Below are 11,191 nucleotides of genomic sequence, written 5' to 3'. Positions count from 1 at the left end.
GGAATGTGTGAGAAGGATAATAATGGTCTTGGCATCATCACAGTATAAATACCACTTTCACATTTATATACTCAGCTTTACACCAGAATAAGTTGTCCTCAGTCCAGTTAGCTGTGAATGGAAGACAAAAATCTTGGTATTAACCCAAAGAAAGAGATGAAAGAGATTGGTTTGGTGTGAATTTCTGACTCAGTGTATGATTTTTAAGGTGAACTGTGGCCATTCATTGGGTTTGAAGAGCCACAGCTTTGCTTACTTATGGGGACGAAATGATTTCTTTCACATATTGCTCTGCTCCATAACTGTGAGTCTCCCATGTAAAATATGAAAGAGCTGACTGTGTAAATATGAAATTTTATTGCTAGAATAAGAACCCTTGAGACTTACACAAAAATAACTGGCTTCTGCCTGCACTGAGAAATAATGTATTGAACTGAATAGTGATGATTTCCATGTCTCATATATGGGGTAGAAGCTTTGGGCTATGTCCACTTGATTATGTTTGTAGAAAGGCTAAAGAGAAAAAAGCTTTGTGCAAACCTTAAGTCATACTCTCCTGTGTATGGACTTTGTTTCCTACGTACAATATGCTTTTAAATATAAAATATGTAATTATCATACAGCAATGTTTTTCTCAAATATCGTAGCAGCTCACTGTGAGTTGTAATAAGTACTGAGTCTTTCTCAAAAAGAGAGTAGACATTCATTGTGTTCTGATAATCTTAACAGCACCTGTACTATAGTTTTTTTTAAAAAAAAAAAAGGAAAAAGGAAAAAGGAGAGCTTTTATCGTCTCTCTAGTCTGAAATTTAGAATCTGATAACCATGTTATTACTCTGCCTACTTAAAAGAGGAAAAAAGTACTATACTCCAACTGTATTTATAATATGATACTTGCAGATTGGATAATAGCAAATTATTTTAAAGAATTTATTTTATTGCCACCCAAAATGATAAATGATAGATTTGCACTTATTAGCATTATGGCAATGTGTAGCTTCTTCTTGACTTAGTTTTTCTCAAATATGCTAGTACATATCATGTATTCAGGAAAAAAAAAAAAAAAAGTATCATTTGGGAAAGTGAATATGACATGCCTAATAAAAATGCGATGACACCTAATCTTCTCTACAGAATAACTTGTCTGCCTCTCAGACCTGTTATCTGTCATTAGACATTTCAGTTTGAAGTATTACAATGCTTTTCTTTTGCTGCTTTCAAAACCTATTTTGTTAACTACACTTTATGGTAAATTGATCCCTATATTATACTCTTATAGAGATATCAATATTATCTGAGCTTTTCTTAACTTCCTATTCCATTAATATTGTTGAGGCAATGACTGATGCATTGCTTAAAAATATTAATACTTACACTGCAATGGACAGCTTCCATTGCTTTGAAATGAGATTTTAGTGCAGGCAGAGCCATGCTGTTTGTGTCTTTGTGGACTACAGACATTCCCTTCCTCTCCGATGGATGGATCAGGTGATGATATTCTTTGCATCTTACTCTCAGATCTACCATAAAATAACTATGAGCCTAAGTCTGCCTAACAAACACGGTACCTCTCTGTTCTGAGTGAACTTTGATATTGTACTACTTGGATCTCTTGCTTAGGGATGTCTTTAGTGTCAGATAGATGTAGATAAGCCCGTTCTCATTTCCCCTGCATATATAAGGACCAGAAACACATTTAAATGAGATCAAGACTGATCTCTTTAAATGGCACAGAGTCTAGGTACAGTGCCTATATCTTTCCCCATGCTCTACTCACACTGATTTTAAGAAAAAAAACATGCTAATTTTTTTTCACAGTATAGTATCTCATTTTGTTCATCCGCAACAGATGAATAATGGAGTCCTGATACAACCTTGATTTTGTACTATCTAAATTCAACACTCCATTCCAGGAATGATAACAAACACTTTAAGTCAATAACATGATTTAGTATCAATAAGAGTTAGAACAGCTGGGAAGAATGTTGCAGGCAACATGTTTATGTGCGCTATTTACCTGGGTCCTGATCTTATATATGCACAATGGTACTGCATGATTCTAATGAAATGAGATGTTGAGGACAACACCAATTTTGAACCACTGATTGCTGTTGTCTTTAGGTTCCAAACTGATCCCTGTGCTGATGAGTTTTCCACCAACTCTATATGGAAATTTGGAAATACTTACTGTGTGTTTAGTTAATTGTTTAGTTCTTAAATGAAAGTGATTATGTGTTTTACTCTGTTAGCCACTTTCCTGTGTAGCTCATATGAATTATCTTCAAAGTAAGTTACTGTGCTATGTGATTATAATAATTTTGACTGTGTTTTGCTTGCCTGTCTTTTCTTTACATTGAACTACAGCCTGGTTTGGAAACCGGTCATTGCTAATATTTGCGATATTCAGAACTGTTTTGTGAAGAGGCTTGAGTAAATATCAGAAAATGTATAGACTGTACACTTAGCAGGGACTTCTAGCACTCCTGATAAATAACATACCCATCATTTTGAGTTTTGGACATGTATAGTATTAATCCTTGGTTAAACTCTACCAGTGTAATATTTGCAAGGAGGAATGAAATCTGAGTTTTCCTGAGTAAAGTTTTGTATTTGTATGAAGATGATTATTTTATTTTCTACTTGGGTCACAGCTGTTTATTTATATGAAGCAAACACAGCTAAAAATAGAAGATAAAATACTAACCCCATCTCTTTGTTGCTAGTTCCAAGCACATTCTGTACTTTGCATTACAGTGCTTGTGTATGGGACAGCTGTGTTCCAGCCCTAATGATCTGGCTTTGAAATGTATGAGTGAGTGATGTTGCCATCTAGTGTTTAATGAACAAAGAAAATAAAATATTTAATCTAAATGTATACCACAGATGAGAGAGATTTCCTTGCTTTCATTCTTTGAGACTTCCTTGGCAATCTTAGCAACCTAAAGATTTTTTTAAAACTAATTTTAATTATTTTATTACTAACAAAAATGTGCCATATTGTGCCTGCTATAGGTATTTTAAATCTATAACAGGTGTAGTGCTCTTGATCTTTTATTAAGCAGCAGGGTTTGGAAAAACTAAAAAAAACCAAAACCAAAACATTCAGAAGAAGACATATTTTGAGAGAATTGAAGAGGTGTGTCACTGCTGAAGTACCACTGAAGTGAACCTTTGTGAGTCTAGCCCTTCCCTTCACATAAAGGGTGCATCTTTGTGGCAGAATTTTGTTGTGGTAAATCTGCATATTTCTTATTTTGACAGTTATTCCAGTCTATAAACGTAATTTCTGGAATGGAAGAAAAAAATCTATAGTTATTTAGATATTATGGATCTGATACCAGCCTCCTCATCTAGAAGAAATTACCAGACATCATTAAAAATTTTAGCTGAAGAATTGGTGCAGGTTTAGTATTTCAAAGTGTAACTTTGTGAAGCTGTTGTATTTAGGGCAGCTACTGTTATGAACAGGAAAGCAACAAAAACATCTTTATTCAATAGAGTATTAAATAAAAACATAATCTTTGAAAGCTTATTGTTAAGTACATATCCTGTATGCTTTTAGGCAACTTTTTTCTGCAACTGCGAGGATGAGTATCAGGGTTCCCAGTGTGAAGAATTTGATGCTTGTCAGAACCAGCCTTGTCAGAACAACGGAACCTGCACCGATGTAGCACAGGGACACAACGGGAACAATTTCACCTGCAGCTGCCTGGCTGGTAGGTTTTGTATTACACTTTGAATAATGCATTTTTGTTTCCACATTCCATGCATATCTTCTGCAGAGCAGTGAACTGTGCAACTTTAGATACTAGGAAAGAAGGAAAAATACAACAAAATGTAAGGGCAGTTTTTAAAAGGCTGTGGAAGATTCTCTAGCTGTGAAAAATGCCATTGAAAGCACACATCCACATTGAAAGCATCATAACCTAATGAGTGAATTATTCATAACTACTAGAACTTTACCTACTAAGAAGAGGTGACCAAAATTTAGCTTACATCTGCTTTTTCTTAATCTATTTTTTTTTCTTTTCAATATAGATTTTGAGTATATGTTGTAACGAACCATTCAATAAGCATGCTTTCATTGTAACTAGTAAATTCTTTTCTTCAGTTGCACCAATCAAATAGAAGAAAATTCTCTCCACACTACACAGTTGTTGGGTTGTTCCTCAGAATTAACTTAAATCTTGAAAACTTCTTAAAAATTCATAAACTAAATGGAGTAATTTGTGGGTTTGATCAATTAACAAGTATCTGAGTTCTCTGAAGTTATTTTAAGAACATTTGCTTTAAAACTTTGATCAAATGAATATAGAAATCTTCAGTGAAATTAAATTAATCTAAATATGATGGTCATATGCTGGAGGATAAATTAAAGATATATGCTGATGGAAATAAACTTTACTGAATGACTATTATAGAAAACTCTACTATCTGAACTTTATGTTTCAAAACCAAACTCCGTTATCATAATAGAAGTTACTTCAATATATATTTTTTAAAATTATTTAAAAATAAAAGTTGGCTATGATTAGGATAAGTAGCAGACAATTTATTTTGCTTTCTACAAACATTTTAATGTACACTTTCATTTCTGTAATACTGGTCAGTTGATCACAGCATCACAGAATGTTGGGGATTGGAAGGGACCTCGAAAGATCATTTAGTCCAATCCCCCTGCCAGAGCAGGAACACCTAGATAAGATTACACAGAAAGGTGTCCAGGCGGGTGTCCAGGAAAGTCTCCAGAGAAGGAGACTCCACAACCTCCCTGGGCAGCCTGTTCCAGTGCTCTGTCACCCTCACCGCAAAGAAGTTTCTTCTCAAATTTAAGTGGAACCTCCTGTGTTCCAGCTTGTGCCCATTGCCCCTTGTCTTATCATTGGTTGTCACCGACAAGAGCCTAGCTCCATACTCGTGACACTCACCCTTTATATATTTATAAACATTAATGAGGTCACCCCTCAGTCTTCTCTTCTCCAAGCTAAATAGGTCCAGCTCCCTCAGCCTTTCCTCAGAAGGGAGATGCTCCACTCCTTTCATCATCTTGGTGTCTCTGCGCTGGACTCTGTCAAGACCCCTTTCTCTGATACTATAGAGAAAGGGGACTTATCTAAACAGGAAAAAAAAAATGAGGGGGGAAAAAAGGAATAAAGATGCTTTCAGAGCACGTCACAAGATCTGCAGAATAGAAAAACTATATAATAAAAAGCAGATGGATGAATGAATAATTTGTTCAGGTTTCTAGTGGTTGTGTCTAAATGGTTATTGACTGGTTTTAATGCTGGATGGGTATTTGTGTGCATTAAAGATATATAAAAGGTACATGAAGTAATACTTCCTTTATTCTGCCCCAAAGCAGGATCATGGCGTGGGTGTTTTGATATTCCCTTAAAGATGAGAATATTCTTATTCTTTACCCTAACCCATGTCAGCACAGACTAGGGAAACTTCTAGCTGCTCTCAATTATCTGTAAGTACCAGCCCAAAAAATGACTGAGCCAGAAGTAGGTGGGTGCAACTGATGATCTAATGTGGCTGCCATGTACTATCCTATGAACTGTTTTGTGAACTTTGCAGTTCAGAAAATCAGTAATGGCAAGTTGTTAAGGCCCAGGCATTTCCTTTTACTTATACTTTTTTTGCCTCTAGGACTTCCACTTATTCTCTCTTATTCTCTCTTTGCTTGAAGCTGCTATAGTGAATGTGCAGCAAGAAAGGGATTTATATTTGTATTTTTATATAATGACCCGGATTTATACTGCTCTGAAAATAAGATGTGAAATTATTATGCAGGTGTATGCTATTCTATTTCATAAATTTGCCAAAGGATCAACTTTAACAAGATGTGTAAATACAGTTGAATAAAGTTTTAAATATGAGAAGAGAAAGATCAGAGTGGAACAAACTTCAAATGTTTGAACAATCCCTACCGTTACTGTCATGTTGAATATGGTTGATTCAGAATTCTTTTGGATTTTGACAAGTCATTTCCAATTAGAAAAGAAAAACTGTATTTATTTATTATGTTTATGTTGTTTGCTTTTATTGAGATAGCTATCTTGGAAATTGTTCTATGTCAAGTACTATTAGGCTAAATTTCTTTTTTTCAAATTCCTTACCTCAGAAGAAATACAAGAATAATTCTAAAAAACCCCCTGCCTGAATTCCATGAAATCAAAATTTTAAATGGAATATAATTTAAATTAAAATATTTTTCAAATACTTCAAGACTCTTTGTTGTAGTTGTGTAAAAAAAACTTTAGGGACACTATTTATGATAATTCTGGTTGGCTTATTGTAAAGCCTAAGAGTTTTTCCACTAGGAAGACTTAATATTTTCAAATTGCACAGCTAAGTTTTGCGGGGTAACATAAATATACTTCCCACTTACACACAAGACTCCGAAGATATCACTGCTATTACGCTTAAATCAAGTCTGTGATAGTTCCTGGTTCTATTGGTGAGTTTCAAATTATAGTGTCTTGATAAAGCAAATGTTATTTTATTTGTGTAATGATATAAAATCGTAGGGTTTTTTTGGTTATTGTGATCCTGGATATCTGCATCAAATGCTTATGTATTTTTTTTAAATTTGGCCTCAACATATTTTAAAAGCTCCCTATGAGTTAAAAATGTAGTTGCTATTAGGGACAGACATTTCAATTGCTTGCTTCATAAAGGGTTAACATATTTGTAGAAAAATTGATCCCGTAAGATGCCATGAAACAATGAATAAGATCATGACATTTTCTTGAAGAAAATATATTCCTCTTGCATATTTTGAAAATTTCCATTTATGTCTTTACTGTCTTTTAACTTTGGATTTAATCCTTTCAAATAAAAAACTATTTCTCTAAAATATAATTTATGCCTTATAATTTTCATAATTATTTCTCCTCCTTGTCTCTAAAACAATTGTTAGCTCCTATTGGAAAAAAAAAAAAAAAAAGTAAAAATTCCAATATTTCCTTCTACAAAACACCTCCTACTTCTTATGGTATAAAACAAAGCTTACAATAGATGGTATGAAATTATTTGGTTTCCATATTTGAAGGCTTCCCTTCTGAATGACAGTATGATTGAGTCCCTCTGTAAATCCTCAGTAAGCTAAATATAGTTAACTTCATTTATTACATTATGAAATTTACAAGGTTGTGCTCCATGGCCTCCACACATTATGTTTAGATTTTAAGGGGTTTTTTAAAGTAATTTTTCTTATTTTTTTTAAATAGCAAATGTTTAATTTTATTCAGATGGCTAATATTATTCTAATATTATTTATTGTCAACTTCAGTGGCTTATGTTTCTACCTAGATTTTTTTCCCCAATTCTGTTCACACACATCAAAAAAAAGACAGGAAAACTAGCCGTTTGCATATAATTACAAATTTCTAAAAAATATTCATTCCATATGGGAAATATTAAAAAAAATGGTAAAGAGTTTAATTATAATAAATATCTCCATATGCAAGTTTCAGAAACATTTATCTGTGAATAAGATCATGTTTCCTTGATAGAAGGAAGAGTTATGAAGATAAGTATCAGCACAAAATGAATAGGTGTACTGATTCTTAACATGTATCTCACCATAAAACTGCTTTCCCCTCACCATGGTGGTTGCTTAGCACCACTTAATTTGTAGCATTTATGACATATTTGCTGTGAAATTCCAGAATTATATTATCTTTCAGACAAAACACACTGTATAAATTATAATTAGATGGGACATATTTATTTTTGTAAAGCTGACATAAAATACTATCTCTGGTGAGTTTTCTTGCAAACTATAATGACAATTGCAGGAAGTCAGATTCTTGTAGTAAGCTTCAGAGCAAGACAATAATTTCTGCCTCTCTGTGCTAACATTCATTTGGATACATGTCGAATCCCAGGGTTATTTTTAGCTTTCACAAACTTGGTATCAGTTTGAAGATGGAAAAATGTTTAAATGAGTTAAGCATATTCAATGCTGTGTCATGATTCATAAAAATAATCAGCTAAATGTGAGAACTTGAAAAAATATGAAGCCTGTAGATTAAAAAAAAATCAGTTGATGAAGTCTTATAGAAGGCTTCATTGCTGTTTTTGTGAATTTTAAGTTAATTTGAGACCAATTAGAATTACAGAAAATCAGTAGTTACCCAGAGTGAGGCTGACATCCCTCCATGTGCCTCAATATGGTCCAGAGGAGCTACATCATGAGATCTCAATTCTGGTTTTCAACTTCATTATTTTTCTCCAGTTTGGGTTATTTATGGGTGTTAATCCAGGTACAACATGCAACTGAGTTTCTTTTTGCAGGTTTTGCATTGCAGAAAATAGGATGATAATTAAGCTCTCTATAGCATACAGAAGCAGTAAGGTACACAGAGACTCAAGTCTTCTAGATCCTGTTCTACAATAGTGCTCTAACAACTCCAAATATAACTATGTTGAGAGCTCTTTTATCATGACATCAATAGATTTGAAGAGGTGTAGGTATTAGCCTGCCCAAAAGAATTACAAATGTTAATTTTGATTGCTTTGAAATTAATTATTTAATAAAAATAAGGGGCTTTGGTTGGTTGGTTGGTTTTGTTTTTTTTCTTCTATTTCTTTTTTATTCCCTGCATAAGCAAAATTCTAGTCCAGGGATGTCCTCTAACTCATCTTGAGGTCTTTGTCTTAGATATCAGTTCATAGCAGCATATTAACAGTGTCACCCAGTTATAGCTTACTGGCCTTTAACACCAGCCATTGTGTAAACGTGCTTGTTATGGAAGATATTTACAATTTTATGTAGGGTTCCTTTTAAAAAATAAAATGCTTCTGTGTAGTTTCTTCTTCAGTCACGAATCCAAGACAGTTTCTTGAAGGTAAATAAAAATTAGAAAAGGGAATGTGTGGTATCCGTTAATGAATTTAAATTTGGAATGTTTAATCATTTTAATCACTTAGACTGTATTTTGTAAGTTTGCTCATTTTTTGAGGATGTGTTATAGACATCAGACATATGGAACAAAGCAAGCTTATGGTCAAATAGTACAGTACACACAATCTGTAGCTTGTGAACTTATAGGAGCTTATTTGGAAGAGTTTGTGACTGTGCGCAGCAGTTCTTCACAGCTCCCACTTAAAATAAACACTCTTTTTGAAACCTAGAAGTAGGAGCAAATGACAGTCATTCAGCATATGCATAAATATTTCATAATGTCAAGTCTTATTTAAAGTCTTGCTAAAGATTATTCACTTGGGATTCAAGAAGCATTTGAAAACCATTCAAAAATGACTTTTTTTGTTATATGGGTGCTGATAAGTACCCAGCACCAACCTCCATTTTACTAGTGCTGTCAGAATATTGCTACTAGTAAAATACAGTTGATATAATCTCTAGATTTCCACTACTTATTTATGTTTCTCCAGTGAAGTATAAGTTCTAATTAAAAATCTCATTTTATAAGAAATTAGAAGACTGTCCTGGATTCTATTTCTGTTCTTTCAAGGAAACTAATGGTATTGTTTGAATGACCTAGTAATACATTTAGTGATAAAACCTCATTTTTGCTATATTTTCTGAATGTTGTGTGCTGTTTTGTAGGTTACACTGGAGAGCTGTGCCAGTCAGAGATTGATCATTGCATCCAGCAGCCATGCCAAAATGGAGGTACCTGCTCATCCAACATTAATGGATTCAGTTGTCAGTGCCCAGAAGGTAAACAGCAAAGACCTATCTGGTACCTTATACAAATTGGTGTTTTGCAGGGTGTACCTAGTCTAAGTTTTCCATTATATTTATCTATATGTTTAAATATTTTTAAAATTGTGCCGTAGGCCATTATTATAAGCAGAAAATAAAAAAAACTCCATAAGACAAATCTTTGTATAACCAGTAATAGTATGTAAAGTATGGTAGGACCTTAGTGCTTCAGTGTTTATGTGGGACAGAAATGTTCTCTCATTCTCTGGCACCTCTCCAGTAGAAATCAAGCTTCAGCACCTTGAGAAGGGTGAATCTGAGGAGACTTAGGACGTGGTCTGATTTTTGTGTTGTCCAGTAAATGTGTGAGAAGAGATGCCTTCCTTGTAGTATTTGCATATTTCTGCATATGGGTCAGTTAGCTAAAATGTGTGTAAGAGCAGTAATTCACAGAATCACAGAATCACAGAATGTCAGGGATTGGAAGGGACCTCAAAAGATCATCTAGTCTAATCCCCCTGCTGAAGCAGGAACCTAAACGAGTTTACACAGGAAGGCGTCCAGGCGGGTCTCGAATGTTCAAAACTAAAGGGATGATTTAAATCACCCAAAATTTTAATTCATTCTTCTTTCTATTTGGAGTTATTCTTTTCTCTACATGAAAGCCTTTCAGGGGTTCTCATTGCTAAACACTGTAAGCGTAACTATACGAAATAAGGACACCGCCATGCTTAAGTGTTTGCTTTCATAACGGTTTTCTGACTGCAATGGCAGATGCCTAAATTGCTAATAAAAAAATTATCAGGAGTGAAAGCTCTCAATTATGAAGCCATCTATTAGTTATTCATAATTAAGATTAGAACCTTAAACTAATTATATCTCTTTTATTACTTGATGTGTATATGTTTTTATTCTGCCAGCACCTTATGCTTGCTCTAAGGGTACAAGTCTTTGATAGCTGCTTTGGTAATATATACTTGCTTAATAATGAAAATTATTTGTAATTTCTTCAGAGGGATTCCTTGCTTTGCTAGTGTTTGCCTTGATGAGTGACCCACTTAACAACAGTGTTGAAACATTGACGCTGACATTTTGACAGCAGTGCAGATCTTGCATTTGGAAGAGTTTTGAAAACTGTTTGCTTTATAACTAGCAGCAAAATTCAGTAAGAAAATTCTTAGATGTTAGACTTGATCAATAGTTGCATTTTTCTTAGGAAATCTGTTCAAGGATCCTTGAGGATGCTTTGCAGGAAATGATCTTTCCAATAATAAATACATCTCTGCTGTGTGTGTGCTGTTCTGCTGCGGCTGGGGTATGATGCTTGTACCACAGCTCTTCAGTGCCCTGCTGAAAGGCATTTATGCCTTGGTTCCTGAGCAGGGCTATGGCTGCTCTCCTCTGGGAGCTCGTGCCAGTGGCAATTAGGCTGTGAAGGGGAGCGGGGCAGGCTGCCAGCTCCGCCTGGCCCAGAGGCCCTGGCACAGCCGCAGGCAGCAAGGCTGCTCTGGC

The 11,191-nt window shown here is 34.5% G+C and overlaps 1 protein-coding gene across 1 annotated transcript in view; it reads left to right on the top strand.

The window, feature by feature from the left end:
* DNER (delta/notch like EGF repeat containing) overlaps window positions 1–11,191 on the top strand; it is a gene marked incomplete at its 5' end in the record, with an annotated part of 53,750 nt that overhangs the window by 3,447 nt on the left and 39,112 nt on the right. Inside the window, 2 exon segments of the mRNA XM_010162698.1 lie at window positions 3,563–3,716; window positions 9,581–9,694. Of these exon segments, the coding sequence (XP_010161000.1) occupies window positions 3,563–3,716; window positions 9,581–9,694 (268 nt within the window).

This window comes from Antrostomus carolinensis, unplaced genomic scaffold (assembly GCF_000700745.2).
Source record: "Antrostomus carolinensis isolate BGI_N321 unplaced genomic scaffold, ASM70074v2 scaffold18022, whole genome shotgun sequence".
Taxonomy (NCBI): Eukaryota; Metazoa; Chordata; class Aves; order Caprimulgiformes; family Caprimulgidae; genus Antrostomus; species Antrostomus carolinensis.
This window is presented reverse-complemented; position numbering and strand designations above follow the sequence as displayed.